The sequence below is a fragment of the Labrus bergylta genome, chromosome 4, assembly GCF_963930695.1.
Source record: "Labrus bergylta chromosome 4, fLabBer1.1, whole genome shotgun sequence".
Classification (NCBI taxonomy): Eukaryota; Metazoa; Chordata; class Actinopteri; order Labriformes; family Labridae; genus Labrus; species Labrus bergylta.
This window is the reverse complement of record NC_089198.1, coordinates 11,113,626-11,130,223: the sequence shown is the minus strand read 5'-3', so window position 1 is coordinate 11,130,223 and position 16,598 is coordinate 11,113,626. Positions and strand designations below refer to the sequence as shown.

The 16,598-nt window shown below is 40.8% G+C and overlaps 1 protein-coding gene across 1 annotated transcript in view; it reads left to right on the top strand.

Annotated features, from left to right (window-relative positions):
- Positions 1 to 776: 776 nt before the first annotated feature.
- The window catches only part of LOC109999886 (insulin receptor), a 62,732-nt gene continuing 46,910 nt past the window's right edge, over positions 777 to 16,598 (top strand). The window contains exons 1-2 of the mRNA XM_020655041.3: positions 777 to 1,871; positions 14,042 to 14,590. Coding sequence (XP_020510697.1) covers positions 1,790 to 1,871; positions 14,042 to 14,590 — 631 coding nt within the window. The 5' untranslated portion in view covers positions 777 to 1,789. The remainder of the gene's footprint in view (positions 1,872 to 14,041; positions 14,591 to 16,598) is intronic.

Genomic DNA, 16,598 nt, shown 5'->3' with positions numbered 1-16,598 from the left:
ACTCAATTTATTTATAAACGTCAAATTAATTTATTTATTCAGTCTCCTCGAGCCTAAACAACTGAAGCAATGAGTTGATTAACCAATAAGGTAATTAACAAATGGAATTAAAATTTGTTTCTACGTTTTCTTTTAAACTCATAAGTGCAAATGAACGTATTTCTTTGTCTTGTAACTGCTAACTTACCGATCAACAGGTGTATGTGTGAAGGTGTTTTGTGTGGGATGGTGTAAGGTCCTTTTCATAAATGTGTTTTGGATTTCACATCAAAATGAGTTTCTACTGTTTTTATTTATTTGTTTTATATGAGCTGTACTATACAAATAAAATAAGATAAAATGTATGGATCGTCAGGGAGTTACTCAAAAGTTATCCAGAAGTATGAATATAAATTATACTTAAATAAAAGCCAACATTTTTCTGAAATGCGCTACTTATTATAATTAAGATTTGTTGTATGTTTTAATACTAATTCTATTTCAAATGTTTTTTTTCATCAATCAAATACATATTCGGGTTTAATAAAGCACATTTTGTTACCTGGAAATTTAACGCACAATTTTACTTCTAAAAGTGTTTATTTTTATTTCTGCACATTACACAGCATTCACTTTTCTTGACAGCCGCCTGACAGCAGGATCAAGTTTGTTGTGTAATCCAATAAGCTCCAGTCCGTATTTCCCCTCGAACCCATCTGGCTCACTGGCAGGGTTTGTTTACTGGCGGAGAGAGGCTGGGAAGAAGAAGAAGAAGAAGGGGGATCCTGCAGGACCTGAGAGAGAGAGAGAGAGAGAGAGAGAGAGAGAGAGAGAGAGAGAGAGAGAGACTGTACAATCTACCTCTGTGGCGTGGTGGACGAAGAAGAAGAAGAAGAAGGAGACATAATCTATCAAAAAAAAAAAAAAGCTTTTTCTTTCTCTCAAATTGTTCCCACGGCTGTGAGCTTGTTCCGAGCATAAAGACAAACCCGGATCACAGCACTGTGTGTATTTTGCATTTTTGACTCCCAAACAAACCACGAAGAAGAAGAAGAAGAAGAAGAAGAAGAAAAAGTAGCTGCAGAGCCACGAAGAAGTCTGTCACAGAGGATCTCTGCAAATCTCTGCACACACTGGCGGAGGAGTTGTCGCATTGGAGCAAAACAAGCTGCGTGGGGGAAAAAAAAAAAAGAAACTCATATCTCACTAGGTGAAGTCGGCTGTTACGTGTTGTGCTTTTTTAAAAAGGACTTGAGGTGTTTTTTTCACACACCTCCTCCCCCCCCCTCTTCCCTCTCCACGCATGCCTCAAACTTCTCCCCGTGGCCTGGTGCTGGAGCAGCGGAGTCGAGCTAACGCAGCTAGCGGCTAACACCACCTTCAGTCCCGGACGACAACAACAACAACTCCCGTTGGTGTGTTTTTCTGCTTTTTTTAAACGTCGACACGGACAAACTTAGCTGCAGCAATTCAACACGACAATGCAGTAGCTGACACAAAGGGAGCAGCCGTGTCTTGTGCTGTTGTTTGTTTGTTAACAGGGGGGGTGGTGGGGGGGGGTTTGTTCCTCTCTCTCTCCATGAGGTGGCTAACTGTAGCAGCGTCGTTAGCTCGTGTTTGACTGAACACGTTGGACTTGGTCGTTCCCTCCGCCCATCTTCTGGGATGTCTTTTATTTATTTTTGTTTACCTGTTGGCCCATGTCGCGAAACAAAACCAGTGTCCTGAAGGCATATATATCCACCAGTCTGAGCTACCAAAAGGATTATTCTGTATTTGACACGGAATAGTGACTTATCCCGAGTCAGTGATGAGGCTCCGGACTTTGTGTTTGTGTTTTGTTTTGACTGCTGGAGTCTTTCTCATGAGCTGTCATCGAGCTGAAGCAGAGGGTAAGTAACCATTATTATTACATTTTATTAATGCATTTATTTAAAACAACAACAACAACATTAGTTATTTTTTTCTTAAATAGTGTGAATACGTGGCTGTGTTTGCACCACTGTAAGAAAAACAACATTATGCAACACACAGGAACCAGAAGTGATAAAATATAACATAATCACCACATTTCATCCAAATAATTAAAAAAATAATTTAAAATAAATTGTTACAGCAGCAATAAAAAGATACATCTGACACAGTTATTCAGTACCAATATTTAAAATTAATTATTTTTATTTTTATGGTTTCTCGAAGATTTTTATAAAAACATGGCATATAAATAACTGAGATTTTAATTATTATTAATGTTTAGCACATGCTTTCTGTACTAAACACAAGTCTTTAATAGCATTTCATTAAAAATAGAATAATAGCATTAAAAAAATGGCCTAGTAATTGATTTAGGCATACATCCTAGGGCTGGGCGATATGGACCAAAAGTCATATGTAGTAATCATTTATTTCGGTCACAAGAAAAAAACCGAAAAGGTGGAGGCTGAAGCTTTAGCTTATTACACCTACCCTTATTACAAAGACACTGCTAGGTTACTAAAAACAAAACATGTCAGAACAAAATTTGTTCTAAGAATTTCTTTCAAAACAAAAAACGATATATATCTCGATATTGTTTAGCTGAATGGCGATACTCGATATGTATCGATATGTGTTTTTATTAACAGTGAAAACACATGGAAAAATAAACTACCTGTTTGTGAATTTAAAAAGTAATATAATTAAATAAAAATGTTCCTTAGATACAATTAAAGAGAGAGAGAGAGAGAGGAGCAGAGTTAAGAGGGACAGACAGTCAGTCATCATCAGTGAGATGAGAAAAAAGGTGACCTGGCACCTCTGTAATGTTATTTAAATGCAACATAAACTATATCCATATTAACGATATTGTCTTACCCTATATCTTGTTTGAAAATATATCAATATATCTTAAAAACTCGATATATTTCCCAGCCCTAATACATCCCTGATGCAGTGTTATCATCACAGCTACATAACATACATGAATGTACATTTTATTGCAATTATTGTGACTCAGTGGAATGTAAAGATTGTGATATATTTCAAGAGTGTCGATCATTTTTCCTGAAAAAGAAATGTAAAATCATTATCATTGTACGACAGCTGTACAAAAACAAACTTCTATGCTTTTAAACATCTGGAAAACAAGATATGTAGACATCCACAATTTCCCAGTTTGGCATCAATAAAGTAATTCTATTCTATTCTATGGTTTGGCATCACATCGTATATTAATTAAAAAACATATTCGAATAACAAATATGTAGCTGCTATTATTGTACATTTATACGGCTGGAATTTTGATATTATTTTGATTCATCGTTTAGCCCTTGATGTTTTTTTAAGTCATTTCGATTTTGCGTGTGATTTGATGATTTGATGAAAGCACTCTGGCAGCAACAGATGTTTTAAAAGACAGTCACTGCATTGACGGGACAAAGGTTAACACTTATCTGCTGTTTGAGTCTGCAGGAACTGTAAACAAAAGGTTTTGTCCCCCCCCCCCCAAATAAAAAAAGTATGTCTGAGAAATGAGAAGAATTAGTCGGTTGTTGTTGTTGGAGAGGAAAGCCTGTTGCTGTGGTCAGTGCTGGAATGTAACAATAAGCCCTCTTTACAGCTCCTGACAATCCCTTTATATTCACCAGCGAACGAACCGGGGTGATAAGAATGAATGAACACATTTGCAATCGCCCCGGAGACATTTTCACATTTCTCAGACCCCACAATGGCCGCACACAGGCTCGCTGTTTCTCTCTCTGTCGGAATCTGTTTCTTTAAGCAAACATTAGCAATGAGGAAACGTAAAGCAAACCTGTAGGACGACTTGTTGATTTAAATGACTCTACAGGAGTGTGTGTTCTCAGGGTGACAACAACAGAGAGCAGCCTGGTAAACATGGCATTTCATAGTTAATCATTATAACCAGGAAATATGATGAATTTCAACGTAAGCAGGTGATTGCAGTGAAAGTCACGGGGAGGAGATGTTTTCTGTTTAAATCCCTGCTGGTGGTCTCCCTACTTGTCAGACTGAAATAGCAAAATAAATCAGACAGATCTTTTCACCTTTGGCTTAGTTGGAAGGAAAAGTTGCTGTGTTTAAGATCATGTGTCATTACTTTCTTGTGAAATGAAATCACCAAATTCTACAGAAACTGATGACAGATGACTGAAGAAAAACATATATTCTGAATTGCAAAACCTCTACTACAGGAAAGTAGATGTAGTGGAGTGATACTATTTTTGCTTTCAACTACTTCCTTAAAATCTTAATGTTCGACAGAGAGTCCTGTGTCCACAGAAATTATGTTTACAGAAGTTTTTTTTTTTTATGAGCTACTATACTGTAGTAACTGATGAAGCAATTCATTTTGTTCTTATCTTATTATAAAGATTAAATGTTTCTTAAATCTTCAGCATTCACACAACAGCACACACTCGTCATCTGTGTAGTTTATGAAAACGCAGTTCGTACCCCACAAACTGTATCTCTGCAGTCAGTGTCAGTAATCGGTCTAAAGAGTCCACGCTGAAGGAAAAGAGAAGCGCTCCCTCTCTCACCTTTCATCAGATCGTATCGGGGGGGGGGGGGAGAGTGAGTGAATGGAGCAATGTCATCGGACCAGTTTGAGCAAGACTTTGAAGACATAAATAAAGAGCATGTTGTGAACGTGAACCGCAGAAGGAAGAAAAGGGGAACCTGGGCTTCTCACTGAGCACAATTTCAAAAAGTGGAGCGACCGGTGTCCAAGTCAGGTCAGAAGCTTCTGAGCTACTTGTTTGGACGCTGTCCAGCTCAGCTTGATGGGGGAAAAAAAAAGAAGAAATCACTTAAGAATGAAAGCTTATCATAAGTATGGAGTGTGGGGATTGAAGTGCTTTATTAAGCATTGCCTGACAGTTTGAACAATTTTGCCAATTTGAAAAAAAAAAAAACCCTCTTACTTCCAGTTAGCCCCTGATTGGTCCTCTAATGTCGCAAGAGTCAATGAGCAAAGCCTCCCTTTATTTTTCTTGAAAAAGAGAGATAGTGATCTTTAAAAAGACAACAGCAGATAGTTCATGAGCACTTACTCACAGCTGTTCTGATCATATCTCCAGAATCTGGAAAGACCCCTCAAACAAACGCTTGAACGAAATTCTCAGTTTTGACTTGTTAAGAGTTTCAACCTGTTTCTCGAGTCACGCCACCGCTCGCTAACCGTCCTATGAGCTGAAGAAGACAACGTGCCTGTGCTCATTTTGTATATCATGTATAACATGTCAGCAATGTTGCCAGTCCCTCAGGCTACATGACTCTTAAACCTTTATTTTGTGTTTTCAGACTAAATCACATGTTTATCGGGGCACCAGATGGCCCAGCGGTTGTGTCTCGCGCCCAACGTACAGAGGCTGAAGTCCTCGCCGTGGGTTTGAATCCCCCCCACTTTCCCGATCAAACATTTCCTCCCTCTGTTCAGCTGTGCTATCTAATAATAATCATGAAAAAATGACATGTGTTTAGCTATATTCACACACATAGATATATATATATATATATATATATATATATATAGTTATATACAAATAAGTGTTACTACCATGTAAGGCTGCATGATTTAGGATTTTTATTTTCATCCTGACAGATATTTTACAATTTGAAAAGTAAAGGAAAGTATTCCAGATAATCAGAGTTTGTAATGTTAAAATCAATGAATAATAATGAGCTGTCATATGGGGTTACCATGTGGGAGTCTATTTCCTAACAGAACAAAATCTCCCTTCTGTTTATACCCTGTTTGGTTCAGCCCCTCTTCCAATGAGTCTTACAGCAGCCTGGAAAAGTAAATGAGACAACAGATGAAGCGACCTGTTTATTAATAAACTTGTCGGTTGCATAAAACGTTTCTAAAGACGTTGAATTGTGTGTTAATTATGTGAGCGTGTCAAGCCGTGTGGCAGCAACTTTTTGCAACCGAAGTTTCAGACTTTTATTGACAAGTGTTGGAAAATGAGAACCTGGCAAGTTTTTGTTTTGCATCAAGAAACAGGAAAAGCAGCAGCATGAAGCGTTACAATGCAGTGGGGCGGCTTTGGCTCAGTGGTAGGAAGTCGTCTCTCAGTCGGAAGTTTGGGGGTTCGATCGATCCCCAGCTCCTGCAGCCACACGAGGAGTTGCTTTGTCGGCGGTTATCCTCCGTGTGAGAATGTAACGCAGCGCTGTTTCGTGTGGATACGTTCACAGCCGGTTAAGTTGCCGATTGTTGATTAATGCAGACACGCTGAGAGTGGATACAAATAATTCAGAACCGACCTTTTGACTGGATCACATACGTTCCCGACCATAAAGACTCAGGTCCGTATGGATCACGGGCTGTGTTCTCCTGTTCTAAAAGTAATCGGATGTGCATGATGGCTGGCGCTCCTGTGTGTGTGGACACTTAAGTGTTTGTGTGTTTCAGTGCGTCGTGCGTTGCTTCTACATGCAGACAGCAGAGGAGCGAGAAATTCAGCGTTTCACAGCTCATTCCATTTTCTTTGTCAGTTTCCGGCAGTGTCCTCCGCATCGCAGAAATCACATGTCCCTACATTTAACTTTATTAAACCCTGATAGCAATCAGTTGCAACCCACATTACAGGTTAAACATGTTTTATTATGTAGCAGACGGAATATGTTTTCAACCGCCATCGTTGAGGTTTCTAGAAATTCAATCTCCGTCAATATGACAGTCTAAATCTTTTTTTTCTTCTTATCCATGCAACCTGAATGTATCGACACTACATTAGAGGTAGAAGCTGTGGTTATCTTCCAGTTTGGTTGGTGTGAGATTAAATGTCGGTCCGACTGCAGCGAGTCGTCGTGCCATGATGAAACATCACTTTGTGAACAGTGTCAGGCAGCAGGCAGTTGTTGTGAAGCCTCTGGCTTGTTGTTGAGCACAGATCTGGTCAAAGCAGGTTCTGTAAGAGGGGTGACAATCGGCGACCTGGCACCTTTTGATTTATGCCTCCTCACAAGGAGAGGAATAGTGAGGTGATGAAACCGCCCCCGCCCGACGCTGCTTCACAACAGAAACACTCAGACGAGACACTGCAGTTAACCTGCCACTGTTGTCTCGAGTGTTAAAGTCACGAGTGTGTCTGACGTGTGTACAGTAGATTGATTTCTGCACCTGTCAGCCTCCTACAGTTGCTTTCTAATCCGGGTCGACAGGTTCATTATGAAAACTGCCACACCTGTAATGTCTCACTTTGACCACAAAGACGCCTGATTAAAAAAACAAAACAAAAAAAAAAGCCTTGTTGTGTCAGATCTGTACCACTGACTCTGACCCCGCTGAAAGGAAATGCGTTTGTTATTGTGCATCACGCTTCAGAGGTAATAATTACCTCACTGCCAACGTTGGCAAAGAGAATAATTGGTAAATGGATGCAGCTGGTGGGCAACAGAAGCACAAAAGGATCTTTGGTCTGGAGACATTTGTCTACAAGGATTCACATCAAACAAAACCCCAAGAGGGAACGTTGTGGTTTTACAGTTTCTCTCTTTCCGTTCCCTCAGTATGAACACTGCAGACTGGATTACTCTACTTATTTTTATTACAAATTTTATTCCTTGACCTTTTGCACTGTAATGTACTGTCAATGTGCTGCACTTCATGTCACCCTGACCAGCCGCTGGCACGTTGGACAACCCTCTGTACCCCCGACCCTGCTTACTAGACATTTATAGGAGAGCCTGAACTCGTAAAGATGACTCCTAAGTCACATCCCTGGACAGTTGCATAACTTATAGATTTGATTAGGGCTTCACTACTCATCCCAATTTCATTGTTATTACAATGAACACATCACAAAAGTCTGAATTTATGGCAGTAAATTATATTTTGCACATATGATGCAGGCCTTGCAATTTCAATTTCTGAGATGAAAAAACTCTCGAGCTTTCGCACTTGCAGAAAACTCCTGAAAAACTCTGGATATTTGCAGGAGGAGCAGTTTGTTTTTGATACATGTGTGAACGCAAACTGCCACATTTTTCACTCAGACTCCACCCGGAGTTTCTCCTGCCAGTTGTATTTCTTTCAGCAGCAAGTCCGAGTGAGCTGATGTGAGAACACAGCAGAATATTCTCCAGAGAATTCAAAGTACTTTGACTTATCAGACATGACCTCAAGCTCAAATGTTACAGAGCCTTTTGTCCTATGGGTAGAAATAGGTTTTGAATAAAGCCATTTTTCCCCCCTAGCGGTATTGACAATTTGTTTCCCTATGTGTGCGTGTTTCCCTTTTAAATTGACAGATAATTAGGTTTTACAGCCCGCCTTAAAGTGGATTACATCACATGTCCGTTTGGACACAGTGAACATGTAACACGGTGACCTCGGCATTTTGTGGATCTGCGGTGTGTTCAAGTCTCAGTTTGGAAAACAGCAGAACGGCGAAACCTTGAAAGGGGAAGTGTTGCAATCACTTGGTGTTTGTGTTTCTGTGTGCTTATTGAGGCCTCAGTTCACTCCGAGGCCCAGCAGCGGTTATATACCTACGCCATCAGTCTGACAACCTGTTGCCCCCCCCACACACACACACCCACACACACCCACACACACCCTTTCCAACTCCGTTCACCTCCTTCACAAGATGCCTGTTGATGCTTGCAGCTGCAGTGAAAGGATTGTGGGTTTGTTCAAGCTCACGTTGTGTAGCGATATGTTCAGTATGTGTTCAGAGTTATAGCCGAGTCCATGCTGATTTAAATTTAGTGACCCCAGATGTGATCTACGTCAGGCGCTCACAACGGTATCTATGTGGATTTATTACAAGGACTTCGGCAATGTCATCCCCGGCTTATTTTTAATCTGCTTTTGTTTTGAACTTGTCTGCATTATTGTACAGAATGAGGACTGTCTAAGCAGTTTCACAGAAGGCGTCACCTCTTTGATGTCAATATATCGACTTCTTGTGTGTGTGTGTGTGTGTGTGGGGGGGGGGGGGGGACTGCTTCACGTCAGGCTGACCTTGCTGAGGTCTACTCATGTCACAATGTAAGCCACCTTCAAGTGTCACTGAAAATATCTCGACACAGTCTGATTGCAGTGCACGCTGCATGTGATTACACTTTGCATTTAAGTGTAGGACTGCAGTTAATGAGCTTTTGCATTATTCATTAGTCTGCTGTTGTTGTTCCCCCCGCCCCCCCAATCAATAAAGATATCAGCTTTGTGGGGCTGAAGGTGTCGTTGTCACATGACTTGTGTTCAAACGATAGTCCAAAATGCAGACATTCATTTTCCATGTTGTTCTTATTTTAGTCTTTGAGAACAGAATTTAAGCCATTTACAACCTTTGAAACTCCAACTTGTTTTTAGAATAATTGCTGTTATTTTCCATTGATTCATATGAGATATAATTATTTTTCCGGACCCCTTTCAGTTTTAATATCATACTTTTTTCTATAAAGATAAGACATCCTCAATTGTGAGCAAGAACATGAATTTTGCTGAATTGGAAACAGAAAAACCTGCCAGCTCAGTTCACCTTTTTGAGAGATGAAATGAAGCACTTATATATATATATATATATAAAACTATAAAAAATAGAGTTTCCACTAAGAAGGGAAGTACATATATTTTACTCAATGTGGCAGCAACCTTACCCTCATGTTTGCAACTCCCAACATGATGTGAAGAATTAGATATCCAGAGCCTGATTGTACTTTTAAAACATGTGAATGGGGTCTTAAAATGTTTGCTTAAAATGATGATCAAAACAAGCTTACATTTTTTTCAGATTTTTATATACGACTTTAAACACATAATACATCTCTTTTTAGATTATTAAAAATAAGATTAATTCTTTATCTTTTATGCCTTTATTGTAGAGATAGGACAGTGTAGATTAGAGTCAGAAGTAGGGAGAGAGAGAGAGTGGGGAACGACCAGCCGGAAAGGACACAAATTGGATATAAACCTGGGCCGTCCGCTTCTAGGACTACAGCCTCTGTACACGGCATGCTCGCCCTAACCACTTGGCCACCAGCATCCCCTCTTTTTATATTCTGCATCAAATGCAGAAGCTTCAGGTATGAGACCAGAATGTGTTCTGATCTGATTTTGTCAGGAAAACAGTCCCATGTGGAGCGCAACGGGAGGAGAACACAATCCACCGTTATGTAATCACATCCATGGAAAATCTAAAAGCTAATAAATGAAGCTTTAGTTGGGACTATTCAGCCAAACTACTATGTCAGGGCTAAGAATGAACTTCTGCACCGTACTCATTGATTTGATTATCTCTTCAGAAGCCACTGTGATCCATTTTAACATCTTAGATAAGACGACACTTTGATTTAACTCTGCTATTTATTATAGCTATACAAATCAAATTTGCCATGTTAGGCTTGGAGGATAATTTAATTGTTGTTTATGCTCCTTTCTTTAGATGACTAATACTCCGAACAGAAACCTTTAAACTTTGATTTAAGCTCGCTCCTGTGCGGCTATGATCTCATTTAATATCAACAGGCTGTTCTTGCTCACAGTATTGCCAGAAAATGAAAACTCTCACACTTCTCATTTCTTATTAATTAACCTAAAAGTTAATTTAGTCTCAGGGGTGCAGACAGTGAGAGACTTCAGAGGGCAGCGGTCAGTGAAGACCTGCAGCCTCTCTGATGACTCTAATTGGTGATTCAGAGCCCCGGCGCTGTGTTTTTTAGGTCTGGTCTGGCTGTTAGCGGGGAATGTATGGAGAGCTGGAGCTGGCCCGGTCACCATGGTAACCTTTGTGAAATCCTCCCAGTTTTTTTTCTTCTCTTTCCTCACAATACAGGCAACATTTAAATTCTGGTATGAACCTGGTTTGTTTTGCTAAAGTTTTTCTCCTGCGGTGGTGAACTGAAGGTCGACGCTCCACTGTACAACAACAGCAACGAATATAGTTTTGGAGGAGGAAAAAAAAATTCCAGCTTTTGCCAAGTTTTGTTTCCATAGTGAGTCCTCTCACACGTGAAGAAAATCAGCTCGACCAGAGTCCTTTCTCTGCTGCCGCTCTGAAATTCCTCACTTACACACCAGGACTGCCATGTTCCAGTATCCAATGCGAGCCACTATCGGAACGGCTGGAGTGTATTAAATTCTCCATTGGGAATGTGGTGCTAAAAATACTGGCTTGGCTGAAAGCGTACACTGAAGGGAGCGTGGACTCGCCGCCCTGTGATGATTCGCCTCCTCCCAGGGTCACTCGGTACTCTGATGGCCGACTCAGCTGCAGCTACAGGACCACCATCCCCTTTGCACTGAACCTCTGGCGTCTTTGTCTGTTAAACTGTTTTTGTTTGAGAGTGTGTGTGTGTGGGGTGAGACACAGAGAGAGTCTTTGTAGTTGTGAATACCGCGTCTGTGTTCCCCTGGTGCACACTCCTCCTGGCAGTTACCGTCACGTCGATGGGACCTGTTTCATTTGGAGGTGGATGTGTAGAAGTTTAGAGGCATGCCGCTCATGCTTACAAAACGTCTCTAATCCCCAAACCACAAGTAGAACTGCAGTTCTAAAAGTTTAAAAAAAGAAATGCAGCCAAGTAACTTTGATCTTGCAGTTTAAACCCATGTTAGGACATTTGGTGTGTACTTTAAACAAGCCTCACAGTTGTAGTCTGAACTGTAGATAGTGAGCATGCTGGTTAAGGTCATGCAGTGAAAAGCTTGTTGTTTGGACACTCTGTGATTGGACACTGTGTGTGTGTGTGTGTCGGTTGTCTTGTACTCTTATGTAACAGAAGGTGTAAAATGAGCTGCTGCCATAAAGAGGTGCACGCCTAGCTGTTAGACCTCTTCCCCACGTGGCTGACCAGTTGGCCTGATGTGCTCAGATCCATGGTGGGCCAGTTAGTAAACAAATACAGTCCTCTCACCAGGCAGCACTCCCACCAGCTGCACCCAGGACTCACGAACTGCAAAACTGGGGACTGGAATGTCCCACGTTGCACCTGCAAAGGAACATTTTATTTTTTATGACCATCATTACTTGTGTGTTATGTCACAAAAGCATATGCTCTGGAGTTTGGCTAATTTCCAGAAAAAGAGAGACGAGGAAATCCTTAATTACTGTGTCCGCTCCCTCCATACAGAAACCCCCTGAGTGCAATAGTGTGTGATAGATTTTACAGAAGGATCTTAGACCTGAAACAATCAGAGATGGTGATTCATGGACTTGGAATCTAAAGAAAAGATGTCATCAAATGTTCCATATTCATCGTATGAGAAGTTTAAAAAAAAGTTAAAGCCAAAGAGTTTATACTTTTGGCTATCTGAAGTTGAGGATTAACATTTCTGGTTATGTGTTTTATATCACAACTCATGGATTTGTTTGGCCTTTGATAGCGCAAATAAGTGCTAAGAAGACACTTCTGCCAAGGCCTTCTGATCTGAAACATCAATAAGGGGTGAGAGGATTTATGATAATAATGCCAAGACTAAATATAACAAAACTAAACTTAGTAGTTAATCAAATATAATATTATACTTAAAACAAATGAATATCTCCTGCAGTTGTGTTGAAATACAATTTCATTTTTTTGTCTGTGCAATAGCATAGTTAAGGAATTTCACACCCAATGGGCTCATACTGTACGTCTGGGTGAAGACTGACAAAGCCACAAATCTCCCACTGGTGCAATACGTGGCTGTTAGTGCCTCAATCCCCCCTCACAGACGAATATTTTTAACGCATTAGCTAATGTTTTTTATGGGCTTGAGTTTCAGAAGCAAGTCCACAAATCAACTCGGCATAACTAAGGATGAGCATGGCCTCACTCTGGTGACAGCGCTCCATATTTGACAGTGGCTCTCAGCCAGATATGTGGTTGCTAAACAACACGTCAGCAAAGATAGCCTGGTCTTCATCAAAGCCAGAGACATGACCGCATTTTTCTTTTCCAGCAAAATATCCTCTCTAATTACCAAGAGCTATTTTTTTATCCTCCTTGAGAACGTCTCAGACTTCTTTAACCCAGTTTTCCTAGTTTGCAAAACTGACGTCTCGCCTAATACGTCAGTCACTTTTATTAAGGTACGATCCTTCGGCCAATCCAGAAGATTGATTGTCTTTGGGAATTTATTTTTGCGTTGTTTCATAATCACAACATGCCCTATTCTTAGAGGCACGAGTCTTTACTGTGCCTCCCAGCCTTTCAACATAAAACACACATTTTGAAAGATATTCTGTGGCTCATACACAATGTTATTTAGTTCTAAGGTTTACGATTTTTTGATACTTTTTGATACCACGTGTTTTAAAACGATACTATCACCTTTTTTAATGATCAATCAGAAAGGTATTAAAGCTGTTAAAAAAAAAACTGCAGTTCTTATGTCGGGTTCCATTTACATCAGAACTCGGATCTCGGAGCTGGGATTGCGCCACACCCGGGTTAACCGCGTTCCAGTTGCGAGTTGGCAACAAGTCAGACAAGCAACATGTACGCCTCCAGGAGTGCCTTTGTTTTGTTAGCTAACACATGGTGATGACATCACACTACAGGATAGTTTGTGTGCAAAAAGTAACATGTCTACTGATAGAACTTGCACGATACGTTCACATTGATTGATTTTAAACAGAGGACTAAGTTGCCAATAAACACAATAGCTGCAACTTAAACTGTAGATGCACGTAGCAGTAGCAGCCATGTTGGATTTTAACTCTTGACTGCTGAAGTTGCTCAGTTTTCAAGTTGGAATTCCGACTTCAGGCGGGGTGTTCCCAATGACGTATCAAACCGGCAACTCTGAATTCCCGAGTTCTGACATCAAATGGAGCACACCATTAGGTCATATTTTTTATCCAAAAGATGCAGCGAGGGCAGTAGTGTCTAAATTGTACAAATACAAATTGTTACCAACGTATTTGTACTATTTAGACAGAGACAGACTTAATTAAGAACAATTCATTATCATTTCCCAATATGCGGCGCCCTTGTACTTCTGTTGCTGTGCCGCCAAAACAGGTTGCATTTGATTCTTGCAAGACTGGTATCCAATGTTTAGAACTCTTTTATCATTGCAACCTTATTTTCTAATAAAGCTTTGTATTTTCTGTCTTTTCAGTGTGTCCAAGCAAGGACATCCGGAACAATGTGACCAACCTGCAGACGCTTGAGAACTGCACTGTGATCGAAGGCCACCTGAAGATCCTGCTCATGTTCCGAACCAAGCCCGAGGATTTCCGAGGCCTCACTTTCCCCAAACTGATGGTGATCACAGACTACCTGTTGCTCTTCAGGGTCTACGGCATGGAGAGCCTCAGCGATCTCTTTCCCAACCTCACCGTGATCAGAGGCAACAACCTGTTCTTCAACTACGCCCTGGTGATGTTCGAGATGCTCCAGCTGCGAGAGATCGGCCTCCGAAACTTGATGAACATCACCCGTGGAGCCGTGAGAATTGAGAAGAACCCAGATCTCTGCTACCTCTCCACTCTGGACTGGTCCAAGATCCTCGACACAGTGGAGGACAACTACATCATGGCGAACAAGAACGACAGAGAGTGCGGAGATGTTTGCCCGGGGGCCGCCATCGGAAAGACCACCTGCCAGACTACCACCATCAACGGACACTTCAGTGAACGCTGCTGGACGCAGAACCACTGTCAAAGAAGTAAGCAATCTTTTGTCATATGTTCTAACTCTCGTGATGAAGCTGGTCTGTGTTCAATTCTTCCCGGTAGAACTGGATTTATTCAACATGCAGTGATATTTTACGTCCTTGACCATCACACGGTCATGGTTGGGCGCCATAGTGAACCAACATCGTATGTAGTAAACATTCATAAAATGTGTTACAGAAACGCAAACCGGCAGCTTAATCGATACTGGACAGAATTTGACCCAATTTTGAACTTTTCCCAAAATGATGAGTCTTCATTTTAAACTTTTGGTTCTAAACTAGTAAAAAATCAAATAAAACCAATGTCCCGTTTTGAGACAGCAGCAACATAATTAGAAATCCTTGGCACCAAATTGGAGAGGTTTTTAGTTTTTAATTATCAGAAATAGATGTACGGGACATTTCTGTTGATTTCTGTGCATCAATCATTGTGAAGTGGTGTGGAGTTCACGGCCAATAATCCACAGACCAGGACTCAATACAACTTAAGTGTCACCTCCTCTGCTCTCCGTCTGTCACTAAGAGACATAAACCAAACTTTTGCATCTTTATGTAATTCTATATCAGTTTGGAAAGCCGGTCTTAGTCAATTTGATTGGACCACCATTCCTCTCTCTCTTGCGCTTGCCGCAGCTTTGGGTTACCGTATTTTCCGCACTATAAGGCGCACTTAAAAGCCTTTAATTTTCTCAAAAAACGACAGTGCGCCTTATAATCCGGAGCGCCTTATATATGGATCAATTGGTTAATTGGTTGATCCATACTGGTTGTACACGGCGCTCAGCGACACTGACTCGGATAATGACGAGAGGGAGCCGGGCATGTTGGATGCCGTACTCGCCCAACTGTTCAATTCGGACACTGAAGAAGAAGAATTTGAGGGATTCGTGGACGGGGAATGAACTGAAAAAGTGAGCTTTACGTGTTATACGTAACTGAACAATGTTGAGTTATGCACTAACGTTTGAATTAGCGGTATCAGACTGAGTTTCTTTTACGTGTTTACAACTGAACAAGGCTGGGAGATATTGTGAATATGCACATTAACGTTTGAACAACGTTGAGTTATTGTGAATGCACTACGTATTTATATTTATATATTCACAATATCTCCCAGCCTTGTTCAGTTGTAAACACGTTCTATTCTATGCGCCTTATAATCTGGTGCGCCCTATATATGAAAACAGTTCTAAAATAGGCCATTCATTGAAGGTGCGCCTTATAATCCGGTGCGCCTTATAGTGCGGAAAATACGGTAATTATGACTAAGGATCTGCGTTTTTTTTTAATTTTTTTTTTTTAAAGCTTTGATAATCATATCGTACTTGTTAAACCATAGTCATCTTTCAATCTTAGATCACAGCCCAATCTCCAGCTGCTTCCAGGAAAACATTTCATTTTCTTATTCACAGTTCTTGAATTACAGGTTAAGGCTTCATCAACAGTTCAATCTTTAACATTTACGCAACACTTGTTCAAGATAAGAAACGTAGTTTTCATGACAGTGTTGTTGTATAAATCTTTGTCGCAGAGCAGGTATAACTCCTTGTGTGGTTTTAATTTATTTATGTGTTAAATGTGTTTTTGCACCACGTTCAAACATCCCAACACCCCGAGAATTCAGCTCTCCATCTGAACTAAAACAACAACAAGTGAAGGGGCAATTTATAAATCAAAGATGTGTTTTCTACTTGTCAAAATGAAGATAAATTGCATCCTTGAAGTTGTTTTGGCAGAAGCTAGTTGTGTCCCCTCTTAGTGTTGAAATGCCAGAGCTGTGTCATTTACTCAGGTTAAGTGAAGTAGGCCAAGTTCTGTGTCAATGCAGCTTGAACGGCACTCTAAGGTGACGCAACACCATGCCAGTTAGTCTTTGGGTGTTTACCCTCTTCAGTCGGGGGGGAGGGGGGGGGGGGGGGGTTGTTCTTGCTCATGTTGTGTGAACGAGCTACAGAAGACATCACTGCACATTTCTCATTGTTCCCCTTTTTGAAGCGCC